The sequence below is a fragment of the Artemia franciscana genome, chromosome 12, assembly GCF_032884065.1.
Source record: "Artemia franciscana chromosome 12, ASM3288406v1, whole genome shotgun sequence".
Classification (NCBI taxonomy): Eukaryota; Metazoa; Arthropoda; class Branchiopoda; order Anostraca; family Artemiidae; genus Artemia; species Artemia franciscana.
Window position 1 is genome coordinate 24,577,115 of NC_088874.1, and position 16,426 is coordinate 24,593,540.

At 32.0% G+C, this 16,426-nt stretch overlaps 1 protein-coding gene across 2 annotated transcripts in view; it reads left to right on the forward strand.

The window, feature by feature from the left end:
• The window catches only part of LOC136033899 (tRNA pseudouridine(38/39) synthase-like), a 31,378-nt gene extending 16,495 nt beyond the window's left edge, over positions 1–14,883 (forward strand). For both annotated transcript variants that reach the window (XM_065714899.1, XM_065714900.1), the window contains exons 6-8: positions 1,959–2,102; positions 9,148–9,293; positions 14,757–14,883. In XM_065714899.1, coding sequence (XP_065570971.1) covers positions 1,959–2,102; positions 9,148–9,293; positions 14,757–14,812 — 346 coding nt within the window. In that variant the 3' untranslated portion in view covers positions 14,813–14,883. The remainder of the gene's footprint in view (positions 1–1,958; positions 2,103–9,147; positions 9,294–14,756) is intronic.
• The last annotated feature ends 1,543 nt before the right edge of the window (positions 14,884–16,426 follow it).

The window sequence follows — 16,426 nt, forward strand, 5'->3', positions numbered from 1 at the left end:
GCTTGGCTCAATTAAATTTTAACTAAGTAAAACGACAGAAAACAACCCAAATGGGGTACTCTCCGTGACAAATACAACTTTTGTTGTAGCATAGAGTCTGGAGTTAATTTCAAGCCGAAATTTAGAAAGGTTAACTACCTTTTTGGAAGTTATGACGTTAGTAGAGTCCAAAATGATAATTTGAGAGAAACTTTCCAGGAACAGTTGTATATTGAAATAAAGAGTATAAAATTAGACAATGTGCATGATAGATGGATAAGTTTTGGGTAAAAAGTTTGTAAAGTAGCAGATGGTGTGATAGGGCGAATGTTGCAAACACAACTAGGAATATTAGTAAAAATGCTTTAAGTTTAGTAAAGAAGAATACGATATTTTTAGATTTGACTCTTCAATAAATCTGACATTTGAACAAGAAGTACAGTACCAATGCTTGTGAGTTGATTAATCACAAACGATCACACAATTAAGGTTATTCTAAAATCTACGAATTGGAATATACGAATTTAAAGTTTCAACCTCCGTTGCTATTCAAATTCATAGCGAATCTTGCGTCACCAAGAACTAATGAATTATAGACAAAAAAGAAGCATGAAAGCCACCTGGTCACAGTGATTTCTATGCTCCGTTTTCGAACTCGGGATTACTTGACAGTCTTCATGAAGAAGAATGTGAATACTGCTTTAAATCAAATACTGACAGTCTTGGGGCTACTGTAGGTCTGAATATTCTGAACATGTTCATGAACGCTCAAAATAAATATCCTGTTGAGTTTCTAACGGAAGTGGCATATAAACCGCGTGCAGACGTTAATGGTGACGCAATCATTCAGTATGAATGGGGGCTTTGTTTGCTCAGATGGCTGATAAAAAAATTCAAGATCTTTAATAAGAATGACTTGTGGATTCGTCTGGATGCCATTTTGGCAACTACAGATGAAAATGCCCTTGGCGTGGGGGTCATTGTTAATCCCAAAACAAGTAAAAATTGTAATAATGTTTTATAGTTTGAGACGCTGTTGATGGTGATATGAAATTGTTTACTAATGGCACTGGTTTGAATATTCCTCACTCCCGTTTCTTGCCCCTGAAAAAGACGCAAGACCTTTTACTTGTGATATGTAATTTACAACGTTTCAAAAATAAGATTTTCACAGTGAATCCTACTAGAAGATTCCCATCGATTCTATCATCCCCATCAAAAGGCGGCCTAATTTCTTCGCCGGTTTGAAACTATCCCCGATGTTCTTGAATTAGGTCCTGGATCTGGTGATTTTACATTTGGACGTAGTTTTACACTCAAGGGGACTGTAATTATTATCGTCGGTAATGGTCAAAGAATTTATGTACCATCGTGTACCCTGCTAAAAAGCAAAATTGTGTCTGGTAATCTACGTATTTTGGTCCTACGATGTCATCAGCAGCAGCAGCAATCTTGTTACCTGTTTTAAATTTTGACGGGCCTCATCAACTTTTGAATGCTTTGAATGAAAAAAAGGTGGATGAAGTGTTGGATCTTTCTTATTTTATATTTCTTTTAGCCTAAAATGATAAAAAAATGATTGATTAACCTACGTGCTCGGTTGTGTTCTGAATGTTTGGGGTCCAAAACACTAGAAAGGGGCTGATTTTTCTGGGATTTTGTTAATTTATGTCTCATTTTAATGGCTTAAATGCTCGAAATGAATTAATTGATTTGAATGTTGAAATTACATTATAGAATTTCTGAGTATTATTCGTTTTAGTTAATTTGTAAATATTTAGTAATTAAATGACAAGTTTTAAAAATTCAGATTCTAGGACAGAGGACACTCACGTCTGTGAGAGATCAAACACAAAAGTTTTGTTGGTTGTTAATTTGTGAAAATGCTCATTTAAAACAATCTCCTAAATTTTGCAACCATTGTATTAAAGTACAAAAAAGCTCTCCGAGCTTTGTATTAAGTATAAATCTTGTTTTAGGAAGCCGCAATATTCTATGGCATCTGAAATACCGCTGATTTTGTTTGATTCATCGTATGAAGGTATTGAATGGAAGCATAACCAGCAATCTTTGAAAACGACTATTAAGCATTTCCAAGAATTATGGTGTAATTATGCAGTTAGGTAAGTTAGACTTTTCTAAAGTTGGAGCATAATCACATTATAATTTTGGAAAGACTATGGACATGGAAGATGTTTGAGAACCCTTGATCCGAAAGATAAAACAAAAAAGTACAACTGGGAGTAACCTTTGTAGTTCCAATATGGTTCTGAACCATATGGCTTGTTTCGGCTTACAACTGCTATATGAAAGCCATTATGGCTTGTTTTCAAACGAAGTACAAAAGGTAGATATTTAAGTAAAACTCGTATAAATGAATATAGAAAACAGTGATTTTTTTTAGATGGGCGACGTATGAGCGGAATGGACAAAATTCTGAATGTCAAATTTGTTAGCGACCTCAGTGCACAACTTTAGAATTTGTAGATTTGAATAATCGCTCGTGGTTATAATGCTTGCGGGAGAGGCAACGGTGTATTCTCCCTACAAAGTAACTACAAATCAGTAGCTGAATGAGGTATTCAGGATTTTTCCAGGGAAGGCTGGGGGTCGCAAAACATACATATCTATTCTCTTATATAAAATCGGGGGGTGGGGTCTTTTGTATCAATCTGGAGTGACTCCTCTCTCTCTTAACTAGTTATCATGGTAAAGTTTTTGATCAATCAGATTACATTAATTCAGTATATGTCAAAATCGCTAGCTAAATCAATTCTACTTCATTTAAAAAAATGCTAATTATTAAAGGACAAGGAGCCCAACATCCTTGGGACTAAATGATTTAGAGGTACTTCTGACGAATGGTGGAGGAAGAAGGAATGTATATTAGTATTAGCTGCTACAGAATGATTGTAGTAATGTATTTAAGAGCTATTTTGAGAGGGAAAACTACAAGTTTTGCTTTTGTTTACTTCTTCCCTCACTTCTCCAGCTGGTTTTTTTTTCTTTCTGTCTTTTTATATTTTCATTGAAGAAGTCTTTTCTGTAGAATTTACATTTTTGACCCTCCAAAGTCAAATATATTCCTTAAAAAAAGAAGATTAGATGTACCATGTGTATGTATCGACTTAGGTGCATCGATTGGCAATATGTGTGAATTTTGTAAATATGTGCAGCCTGTTACTTCAAAGTTCAGTAGTTCAAGACTTTCCTTGGAAAGTTGAAATTGACAGCCCTCTCTACTTTGAAGCTGATTTTACTATTAAAATAGTATGAAATTGTTATAAATAATGTAAAATTGAAACTAATATTTGGAGTAAAACTACAACTTCAAAACCGAATTATTTCATGATATAGTCTTACAATTGTCTTAGCCAGATCTTGTTAATAAAAAAAGTGTGCGAAAAACGTGGAAAATAAATGGGTTTGAAAGAACTTAGAAAATTTTTTGGTTATTTGAAAATTACGAATTTTTTTGGGCATTGCTGTTTTTGTCACTCTTGCCACATGAGGTAAAAGAAGTAAAAATAATTAGGGGAATTTGACAGCGCTTTTGTCTTTAAAAGTTCAAACATTACAAATCTGTTGATTCCTAAAGGCAACTATATCTTCAAATGAAAACTACACCTTCTTAGGACCCTATGTTCTTGGCTTACTTTGACGATTTTCATCGTCAAAGTAAGCTTTAAAAAAAAAGTAAGTAAGAAGTTTTTATTTTTTGATTTTGGCGCCCGGTACTACCAAAAACTGCATAATTGAATATAGAGATCTCTTCACCAAAAACTGAATTCCCTATTTCCAATATGTATATGGTAATTTGAGTTTCTAGTTAACCAATTCAAACAATCAATCAAGTTTGTTTCATTTTTTTTTTCTTTTTTAGTTTAAATTATGCCAAGAGTTACGCCAGCTCTAACCAAAATTATACTGATGAAAATATAGAAAACGGCTGTGATATTTTAATGCTATACAGTGGACAAAAACAAAAAGAAGTCAACTTTAAATAATAACAAATTCTGAATATTTTGGCTTTTCATCTGGAAGCCTTTATCAACGGTTTCTGATGAAGTCTCCGTGTAATGATAATGATAATAATAATATGAGATTTATCATCAAACCCAACACCACCTATATCATTAGTATTGCTTTATTGCATTGTGATATACAATAGGGACAACCTAATTTGTCAAATTTTTGTTCGTTTCGTTGCTATTGCATGGTGAATATTATCGTGTTGGACGTCATTAAGATGTGAGTTTTGTTTATCTTTCGTCTTTCGTTGATAACAGCTTCCCAAGTCAAGATATTTGGAATTTTTCGCTATTTATAGTTCGATTATTTTGTCCACTGTCTTGTTTTTTGTTTTTTGCCCTTTTTGAGCTACGGAAAGATCACCTGTCTATCAAAGGAGTTGTCCTAGAAACTTCTAAAAAAAATTTCCGATTGGAGATTGAGAGGACTAGTGCCCTTTTTAATAGTCAAAAGTGACTGGGGGGCAACTAACTCCCCTCTCACGCCCAGCATTTCCCAAACACATCCAATCAAATTTTCGAGGTAGCCAAAAGGCAATATGTGCACTCTACTGCTAATGCTACGGTTACTGCTACATTTACTTCTAGTACTACTGCTTCTATTGCAAGTACTTGTAAGGTTAAGAGCACTGAGATGAAAATTTCAAAAACTATATGATGATACAGGTTATCAAAAGGACATATCAGCAATGTCATAGCAATGACTAATTATATTAAGTTGAAACTTCTAGGACTTGATGAGGGGGAATTTCTACTGACCAAAAGGCTATATGTTAAGACTACTGCTGCTAGTAGTACTACCGTTAGTCAATACTATTATTAGTAATATTAATGCTACTACTCTGATTACTATTATAACTATGCCTAAGGGTATAAATGTGAAGTTGTCAATGAATTTTTAGGGGGGGGGGGGACGTGAACTAAATCATAACACGCCGTCTGTATGCAGGTTATCAAAAGGGTGTAAACAGCAATATCTTAGGAACAGTTTCGTGTGTGTAGCTGAAACTAATAGGGCTCGGTGTGAGGGATTTTGAACTAACCAAAAGAAAATATTTGCATCATAATGCTGCTGCTTCTACTCATACTACTACTACTGTTAATATTATTACTACTACTGCCACTAAAGCTTAGGCTACTGCTATTAAAACTAAGAATGTTAAGGTGAAAAAATTGGGATATATAGAAACTGTATGGAAATAATAAAAAAAAACAAACAATGCCCACACAGGTTGTCAAGCGGATGCATCATAAGTGCTTCAGGAACGGTTGATGGCATTAAGCTGAAACTTTCAGTGTGTGTTGAAGTGGATATTGAAGAAACCAAAGGTGCTGTGCGCATACTATCGATAAATCAATGAAACTCAAAACGAACTGAAATTACAATAAACAACCGAGTCAAACTTAAAACGAGCATGCCTTCCCCATGCCTTCTCAAGACCAGAACATAATTTGCGCTTTACTGAAAACAAGTTTAAAATTTTTTCACTTTTTATTTTCATAAACAAGAAATTATCAAAACTTTAGAAAACAGATATCAGCATATGTCAATTAAACTGACAATCCACGGTCTTTCGTATTTTTCTTCAGTAAAGCGTAGAATGATAGATAAATAGATTCCCTCAACAACTCAACTATAAACTTAAGTATTAAAATCATATAGAACAGGAGATCCTCGACAAAGTTTCTATTGTCGGGAATTTAGGAAAGAAAACGCTAAAAAAAGAATGACGAATAGCCGCCCTCCACTGAATACCCGCCGAAAACTAATCCGGAATAAAGTGTCAAGCCAGAGCAAAGGATGTCAAATTTGCGAAGTGTATGGATAAATCCTTAAAAAAATACACTGGTTAGAAGATCAATGTGACTCTTAAGTAAAGGTAATATAAATTTTAAGGAATTAATTGACCATACTTGGTTAATGATTATTTGATGCGTGGAATTAAAATTGAAACTTCTTATAGATTTTGCATAGGAGGAATTTGATCATCCTCTTTACGGCCCAGACTTTGACTGAGTGGCTTGCATCTTCTTTTAAATATGAAATCATTTCTAAGCGAACAGAACATCGACAAAGGCGATGAGATAAAAGAATCTGTCAATACATAGTTTTAATCAAAGGCCGTATCTGTTTATGATGAGGTGTTGAAAAACTAGTGCTTCGTTATGATAAGCATTTAATAATGGTACTAAGTGTGTTGAAAGAAAGGTTACTATTTGCCCTTAATTTTTTTTTATTTTTTAAGATTTATATATCTACTAGCTGTTGGGGTGGCGCTTCGCGCCACCCCAACACCTAGTTGGTGGGGGCGCTTCGCGCCCCCCCAAGCCCCCCCGCGTGCGTAAGTCGTTACGCGCCATAATAGTTACGCGCCATTGTAGTTGTGTCCCTATGTCCCACCTGTGAATATAGATATATATATATATATATATATATATATATATATATATATATATATATATATATATATATATATATATATATATATATATATATATATATATATATATATATATGGTTTTAACTACGTAAAACTTGCGAATATACAACATTCTTTGCTGTCCCATTGTCTTTGCATATAAATAGATTGTCAGGTTTACCGACTCTTGAACATGCAACATATAATGGTCCATGGGAAAACAATCTGTATTCAGATCTATACCTCATGATTCTAATGATTGCCCTTGAGCTTTGTTGATGGTGATTGCTAATCGACCATTCCCTGTCCCGGTCGTCATTTATATCCCCCTGTTTCCCCCGGTGTCCCCGTTGTAGTTGTGTCCCTGTGTCCCGGTCGTCATTTATATTCCCTGTGTCCCGGTCGTCATTTGTATCCCGGTGTCCCGGTCTGTATATACATTCGTTTTTTAGTTTTGTTTTTCTCCTTTATTTTTTTTCTTTTTTAGTTTATTTAGATTTTTAGATTTTTTAGTTTTTTTATTAGTTTTTAGTTTTTTTTTCTTTTTAGTTTTTTTTGTAGTTTTTACCTTCTTTTTAGTTTTGTTAGTTTTTTTTTTTACTTATGTCCTGGTCGTCATTTATACTCCCTGTGTCCCGGTGCTTTGTTGATTGCTAATCGAACATTCCTTTTGTCTCGTCATTTATTTTTTTCTTTTTTAGTTCTTTTAGTTTTTACCTTTTTTAGTTTTTTTTAGTTTTTTAGATGAAATTTTTTTTTAGTTTTTTCCTTTTTTTCTTTTTAGTTTTTTATTGGTTTTAACCTTTATTTTAGCTTATTTTTCAGTTTTTTCCTTTTTTTTAGTTTTTTTTTATTTTTCCTTTTTTTTAGTTTTTTTTCATTTTTTATTTTTTTTACTTTTTTACCTTTTTTTAGTTTTTTTATTTTTTTTTTAGTTTTTTAGCTTTTTTACTTTTTTTATTAGTTTTTAGTTTTTTTTTGTAGTTTTTGCCTTTTTTTAGTTTTTTCAGTTTTTTTTAGTTTTTTATTGGTTTTTACCTTTATTTTAGCTTATTTTTCAGTTTTTTCCTTTTTTTTAGTTTTTTTTAGCTTTTAGTTTTTTTAGTTTTTTACCTTTTTTTAGTTTTTTTAGTTTTTTAGCTTTTTTTTTTATTAGTTTTTAGTTTTTTTTGTAGTTTTTGCCTTTTTTTTTAGTTTTTTTAGTTTTTTAGCTTTTTTATTAGTTTTTAGTTTTTTTTGTAGTTTTTGCCTTTTTTAGTTTTTTTCTTTTTAGTTTTTTTGTAGTTTTTACCTTCTTTTTAGTTTTGTTAGTTTTTTTTTTTACTTATGTCCTGGTCGTCATTTATACTCCCTGTGTCCCGGTGCTTTGTTGATTGCTAATCGAACATTCCTTTTGTCCTGGTCGCTTTCTCTTTGAGTGTCGTCATTTATTTTTTTCTTTTTTAGTTCTTTTAGTTTTTACCTTTTTTAGTTTTTTTTAGTTTTTTAGATGAAAATTTTTTTTAGTTTTTTCCTTTTTTTCTTTTTAGTTTTTTATTGGTTTTTACCTTTATTTTAGCTTATTTTTCAGTTTTTTCCTTTTTTTTAGTTTTTTTTTTTATTTTTTATTTTTTTTTTTAGTTTTTTACCTTTTTTTAGTTTTTTTAGTTTTTTAGTTTTTTTAGTTTTTTAGCTTTTTTACTTTTTTTATTAGTTTTTAGTTTTTTTTGTAGTTTTTGCCTTTTTTTAGATTTTTCAGTTTTTTTTTTAGTTTTTTATTGGTTTTTACCTTTATTTTAGCTTATTTTTCAGTTTTTTCCTTTTTTTAGTTTTTTTTAGTTTTTAGTTTTTTTTGTTTTTTACCTTTTTTTAGTTTTTTTAGTTTTTTAGCTTTTTTATTTTTTTTATTAGTTTTTGTTTTTTTTTGTAGTTTTTGCCTTTTTTTAGTTTTTTTAGTTTTTTAGCTTTTTTATTAGTTTTTAGTTTTTTTGTAGTTTTTGCCTTTTTTTAGTTTTTTAGCTTTTTTATTTTTTTTATTAGTTTTTAGTTTTTTTGTAGTTTTTGCCTTTTTTTAGTTTTTTCAGTTTTGACGTCACCTGATCCAGTTTTTTCAGGTGACGTCACCTGATCCACAGATCCACACACAGACAACTTATTTTTATATATATAGATTTTAAAATATGTATTGGATTTTTGTATTGACTCTTTGTATTTCTGGATGTCCCTTATGTATAATTAATTAAGAGATAGCGCCAGTTTCCGGTAAATTTCTCTTTAAGAATCAAAATCTTGAGAGAGAGGGAAAGATGGTGGGGAGGGGATAAAATGAAACGTCAAAAAAGAGTAGGGGTGATCAAAGATCTATAGTCATAGTCTCCTCTTAAGAGATTGGATTCAGTTTTGCTAGAAATTTTTTTTTAGAAGCTCTTACGAGAATTACGTCTTTTAATTTTCGTAAAAATATACATTTTTACGAAATTTTACTTAATTCTGAGGATCGGTAAACAATTATTGACCAGATATCTTCATATCACCCCCAGGTTTGCAAATTTCCTTCTATTAGCATTAGCCTTCCATTTTTCTTTCTCCTCGATTTAAGATGTTTATTTCGTTAATTTTGGATTCTTTGTACATTATTGTTGCTTGTATACTATTGCAATATTTCACTTGTAACTTTCCAGCTTTAGACAAATAGGAACAATTATTTTTTCATTTATGTATGTTTAAAATTTTTTTAGGGCTACAATGTTGAATAAAATAATGGCAACTCTGAGTAGTATATCAGTTCCTGGGAATTTAGAGATGAACAAGCTGAATAGTCAAATTTTAATTGAAGGAGTTGAGTCAAAAGTCTACAAGCCGATCATGAAACGACAGCTATGCGGTAGGTTTTTTATGACTTATTTTAAGATGGAAAAGACTCAAATATTTCTCTTTGTATTTAAGATTTGATTTGAATGCTAAAATGAACCAAGTAAAAAGAAAAAAAAAATCAACATAGACAAAAGGGCGTACTTCTTATTTACAAAATTTCACAGAATGGTAGAAAATAAAGTACTGACTTTTCAACCATGTTTTTTTGTTTTAAGTTTGGCTTTGGCAACTGCCAAACACTACATAACTGAGGAGGTCTTTACTATCAAAACTTAGATTCCCAATCTTTCAAGATATATGTGGTTGGGTAAATTTCCAATTGACCAGTTCAAACAACCACATTTCATTTTCACTGTCCTTGTTACTGGTTTTTAAATTGCTGTAGTGCTGCCGACAAAGTTTAATTCATTAGCCTTCTTCTATAGAATTATTAGACAGATAGAGGTCATTTAGTATTGTTTTAATTGAAAGTTTTTAATTTATTATATTTGCTTCGTTTGTCTAGGTCAGAACAAAAATGTTCCTCTTTTCAGACAATAAATAAACCGCCTGCTCCAATTCAAAAGGCATTATGACAATTATTTTTTTCCAATTGAGATTTGAAGTCTAATATTTTTAAAATTTTGCTCGTTTGATTGGTTCATTTTGGCTCATTTTTTATTCTTATTTTATTATTATTTTTGTTCTTATTTTATTCCTCTTTTTATTCTTATTTTTATTCTTTCTTTTATTCTAATTTTTATTCTTATCTTATTCTTTTTATTATATTCTTTTTATTCTTGAAGGTTTCCCATTTTATTCTAAAGTTTTATGTTTCCTGTACAAATTTTATTCTTATTTTATTCTAATTTTTATTCTTGAAGGTTTCTCATTTATTCTAAAGGCTTATGTTTCCTGTACAACTTTTGGTTTCTTATTTTTCTGTTCTCTGCTACTATTTTAATACATCAGCTGAAGACGACAATTTTACTATCATTCCATAGTTGAAATTCAGTTCTAAGTATATACTGAGCTATATTTTTTAAATTTTTAGAAGGAAAATACGTTAGAAGTTGTTGAAAAAAGGAATGATTTTCCTATTCTATAAGCAAATTTAGATCCTTCTCTAATAATAAGTTTAAGTAATATCATAATTTCTGAGACCACACTGGCTACTCATGATAAAACTGCGAAGACAGGAGAAAACGAGGACAATGGACAGGATGTGCTAAAATAGGATGACCTTTTCTGAGTAACGGCGAAAGGGTTACTGAAAGGTTACCCTTTGACTGTTACTCCGGAAGGGTCATCTTATTTTAGTTTTGTGTTTTGTTTTAAGGTTTGGTTTTTTATATTTTATCAGTTTCATTCTGCACTGAGGACGGTCAAGCAGAGGTCTTGCCCGAAATATTTGCATAATTTTTCAATTTTTTCACCAGCTGTCTATTGTTCTCGTTTTCTCCTTTCTTCGCCATTTTATGTTTTATAGTAATATCATAATTCCGGCTCGGTGAATGGATAGATTTCAGACGAATGAATCCACTGGTACGAATGTCTAGTCTTCTGATGCAAACTACTGCTGCAAGCTTATCACTAAATCTCTTGTTTCAGAGGGAAAATATTCCCTAAGATGCAAGTTGAAGTTTAGTTTTTTTTCCGAGATGTATTGTATCCTCTTCTCTCTTTTGCAAATTCCTAGAAATAGTCAGCAAATTTGTAATACTAGAAATAGTTGAGAAAAATAACAAAATGTCATTGTGAACAATGTGTTAGAAAAAATGTTATAAATAGTAAAAAAAAAGAAACATGTCGAACTGTTTTTTCACTCTCCTCTAGAAAGTCATATATTGTAACTTATAGTCTTTTGAATTCATGCAGTTGAGATGGAGCATGTCGTATCTGTAAAAAAAATCCAGAAAAATATACTCTTCTTCTTTTCGTTTAGGGCTGGGTCGTAAGCAAGCCAACTGTCCGAACTAGCCCTGATTTAACTAGCACTGTCATAGCACTGTATAGGCGGTTTCAGCAATTTTCGCTGCTCTACATCAACCAAAATCTTAATAAATTTAAAATAAGGAAAGAAAATGAAACTGAGAAAATTTTCTCAGTTTCATTGGGATCCACTGGGAAGGAGTCCTAAGAAAAATTCTGATGAATATCTTTCATCAGATCCACTGGGAAGGATGAGTCCCAGTGGATCAGTTGTCAGTGCGTAGAAAAAGGCTCCTAGAGAAAGTCAAGGGCATCGTAGTAATCATAATTATAAGGTTTATAGGATACAAAGGTCTAGCACTGTAAGCCTCTGTCACTACCTAGAGAGCCTCTAGTCCTTTAGAAAGGCCTATGTTTTTGCATACTAGCACCGCCATAATTCACACCTTTTTCTGCAACACAAGCACTGTCCGATCATTTCTCTGGGATATTTATTCTGCAACACAAGCACTGTCCGATCATTTCTCTGGGATATTTATTAATCTCGTGCATTAAATAAATGCGGTTAAATTATTTGCAAAAAGGAATTTCATTTATTAACTATATCTTATCTTGTACTTTGTATTGAAAATTTTCCTATGTTTAGTGAAAGTCGTAGATCTTTGTAACATAATTAGGTTTGCATTTATGTTCCTCCACACAATTAGGGCGAATGTGTGAATGAAGAAATTTGAACTTGTGTAGCTGAATCTCCTTTTTGGATAAAGCACAGCGCGATATTTACAACTAGAAAAATTTATCAGTTTCATTTTCTTTCCTTATTTTAAATTTATAAACATTTTGGTTGATGTTGAGAGGCGAAAATTGCGGAAAAGGTTGAAGCAATTATTATTTGTGTCAATTTTCCCTCCCTTATTTTGAATTTATAAACATTATGTGGTGTTCGCAGCGAAAATCGCAGAAAAGGTTGAAGCAAAAGTTATTTGTTTCAATTTTCCTTCCCTTATTTCTTCCCTTATTTTAAATTTATAAACATTCTGGTTGCTGTTGAGTACCGAAAATCGCAGAAAAGGTTGAAGCAAAGTTATTGATTTCAATTTTCTCTTCATTTTGAAGCAATTCAGTACCTTGCCAGAATTTACTGTAGTACTCCTTTGTACTTCCAGTGATTTCGCTGAAGTTTATTTATTTTCAAAGGCCAACGCTTCCTTTTCTCATGTCATCATTTCAGAGAATAAAAAGCATAAAGGGTACTAAATAGGTAAAGGAAACGATTCCTTTTTCTTATCACCATTGCAGGAAAATTAAAAACATCAAGGGTACTAAAATAGGTAAAGAAATGCTTCCTATTCTCATATAACCATTTCAGAAAATAAAAAGAATCAAGGGCACTAAAATAGGTAAAGAAAACGCTTCCTTTTTTCTTATCACCATTGCAGGAAATAAAAAGCATCAGGGGCACTAAAATAGGTAAAAACAACTCCTTTCTGTAGAGGAACGCAAAGGAGCTAATTCTGCTGCCGCCATAATTCACTCCTTTTTCTGCAACACCTTACGAAATCTTTTTTACAATCTTCTCCTTCTTCTTAATTTGGAATAAGCCTTATTTGCTCTTTTGGCATCATTCCCCCTAACTCTAAGTGATTAAGAGAAGAATATCTTCATGGATGCAACGATAGCTAGAACCTAGTAAAGAACAAATCCCTTCCATAGCATTCGGAATTAAAAATGCGATTTCAAATAAAGTTTGAACTGTAAAACAATCGCCAGTTGACCCTGATTCAGAAATGATAACTATTGTCCATATTAAACATAAAAACAAAAAATAATGGTGAAAACTAATGTATGGGATTTTGAGAAAGATTTTGGAAATATTTGAAAACGGCAATGGATCGAAACAAAGAGTGCACCATAGAAATCGCCATGGTCGAAAACCCCATTCTTAGGGTTTACAGCCCCACATCTTGAACAGCAAGGACAATCCCTTTTTTGCATGAGCGCTTCACCCTTTTTTGCATCTTCGTGGTAGGAGCCTCCGTCACCACGTTTCTTGCATCCAGTTGTTGTTTAATACTTGTATAGGGATATGGCCAAAAAGCATGCCCAACTTATAAAAATGGGAACTGGGGCTAGTGTCCATCAAAAAACGCCAATTACATCTAGCAGTTGGTATTTCTTGGCCTATTTTCTGTGTAATAATAAGGTAAAATTAGTGTGCTTGGCAAAATAAGTTTAGTAATAAGTTTCTAATCCCTGTTTCTGAAAAAAAAAACAACACATTTATGAAGCTTGAATAGTTCCAAACGCTAGATGGCGTTAATGGTTTAGTCGATACTCTAATATATTTGGTTTGGACAGGAAATTTTACCATTTTGTATAGCTGTTTCTAGATTAAACTTTCTAATTTATGTTTTGTTCATAAAAATGCTCGAAAGTTGGTCTTGCTGCCATTCAGATATCATTAAGAATACTTTCACCCTAAAACAGACTGCAAAAACTCATGTCTTTTATATCAAATGATTTCTACATTGAAATAGACAATCTTAAATGTTGTTAAAACATAACATTTTTTTATTTCTCTTTAGTTTCTTTAAAGGACTTGTTCACATTGGCCTATGGACACTTCAAATATCCATTTCACATAAAATGGATGTGAAGAGATTTTCTATTCAGGGAAAGGCCTCGCCCATCTTTTCACTCAGATTGGCATTATTAAATTATTTGTTATAAATTTTGATAGATTTTATTTTGATAAGATTTTACCAAATCCTTTAAAGATTTTGTTAATACTTTCATCTTAAATTTTTTTCACAATGTCCTATTAGATTTTTAGGGAAGCTTAAATGGCGTTTAGCGCTTTTTACTCTAATTGAAAGGCTTTAAGATTCCTGAAAAAATTTTCAAGTTGAAAATAATGTCAAAATTCTGTGCATCTGAACTTGCCACTATGTATAAAATAATTATTGTAAGTTAGGACAAACTAGAAAAAAAAATCTGACAACCTCTAAAAATAGTTGCTTGGCCTGGAAAAACATTACTTATGACTCGTTGCCTCCCCCTCCCTATAAAAGCGATGCAATGCAAAATAGATTTACCACTGCAGAATGAACTTTACTTCCAAAAATCTTATTATTATAGTATATTTGCTATACCGATTTTACAGGCTGAGAGATTGTCTAATCAAAAGTTTTGCGGCAAAAGTTTTTAGTCTCACATTTTCGCAAGCATTTAATACCTAAGCCGGGTGCAATTATCTAAGAGCAGAGATTTTAGTTTTACAAAATTTCTAAAATAGTAAATTTTGGGACAGACTTTTCGACCGTTATTGAGTAACTGCCAGCAAAGCATGTTGGAGGACAGACATAAGAGATAAAACTGTAGTATATACTCTTACGTAAGGATTGAAGAAAACCATTGCGTCTAAATCCGCCATTATGGGCTAATAATAAGAACAGCAGATATAAATAATTGGATGCTCATGTTTCAAATTCCATTTTCTTGCTTCAAATTGAGTCTTGTGTTCATACCCTCTTTTCTATTAATCTTTTTCTTCTTTTTTTAGATAGTTTGGAGCAGAAGATGGAACATTTTGCAAAGCGTTTTAAGCATAAAAACTGAAGATGTATTCAATAAAATTATTTTCTGTTCTTGTATATATACTTTTAAAAAGATGGTTTTCATTGCTCATATTTTAGTCATCTTCCGTAACTTTGTTGTTATTACCGTTGTCACTTCTAAAAGTTGTATATAATCTTTTATAACTTCTAAGATAATTGCCAAAAACTATTTCCCAAACTGTTCTCAATGGTTGGTGACATTTTACATCTGGAGGATCATATTCAATCCGCTACTGATCCTCAAACAGCTTCACAAATGACTGACGGGAATTGTAATTGTTTTACATCTGGAGGATATTCACTACTGATCCTCAAACAGCTTCACAAATGACTGACAGGAATTGTATGAGAACTTTCAGATATAACTTTTAGATGCCAAAGCAACATTGTTATGATAGTAGATTTAGGTAAGCTTAAAGTGGTCCATGGCCTTTCTTTCCAAGAATATGGTTAATTGAATCCTTGAGAATTAAGTGCTCATCTGCCCCTGTCCACTCTCTGTATCTTCTTTTGTGGATTTCGTTTTTGTGATATTAACAAAAATATTCTTTAACTTGTACAAAAAATCATAATAAAATACGATTTGGATAAAAAACTTATTTTTTTGAGCCAATTTAACCAAATTAATTTTGAAGTACGCTCCACAGTCAGGAAAAATTAAGGACATTTTCCTGGCTAAATGACCGGTGCATTAAAAGCAAAACAAGTGTCTCATTTGGACACAATATCTATGTTATAGATGTCACTTTTTGTAACACAAAGATTGTTAAAGGTCATCAAAGGCAGTACACTCTGGAAGGAGAAAGGATGAAGATAGGTGCCTCATAATATCTTTTTAGGAGCTAATTAAGGCTCTGGATGTATTTCTGAGAGTTTTATTGACCTTGCTCTACTGCTTTCGAAGATATCAAAAAGACCGTAAACTAGAATTTTACCCCACAATTGAGACAAGTTTAAACTGGCCTATTTAATATGTAAGTTTAAGCTTATTCTCAATTATGAATTTATAATATAATAGGGGCATACGAATAAGAGCTCTTTTCTAATCTGACAAAATTCCTTGTTCAATGCCCTGCTTTGCCCGTCGGGAAGGCCGAAAGTTAAACTATAAACTCGCATGTGTCGGATAAAGTCGAAGTCGATAAAGTCGAGGTCTAAAGTTGAGGCTGCATTTTCTGCTTATTTTTCGTTCTTTGGACTTGGTAATGCAAGGGCAAATGCTTTAGTGAGGATGGTCTCTTTTAGAAATATATTTCCCCTTCAGAGCATCAAGGTTGGCTTCACCACTTTTCAAGTTGAGTCCTGTCCTCTTTTCTCCCAATATTTAACACTTCGAATATTTTAGAATTAAAACAAGTAAGAATGTATCGAGTAAACTAATAAGAAACAAGAATGATTGTTTTAATTAAAGCAGTAGTATTCATTCGATTTCAATAAGTAAAATCCGATATCCATTCCCGGGTCGTATTTCAAAATTTAATTGGGCTGTTCAAAGTGCAGGATATCATAAGTAGATAAGATAATAGATAAGATAAGATATTTATTTCAAAAAATCACTATCACAAGCCCTCAGGGGGCCGAATTCGGACTTCGGAGTCGACTAATAAAACAAACA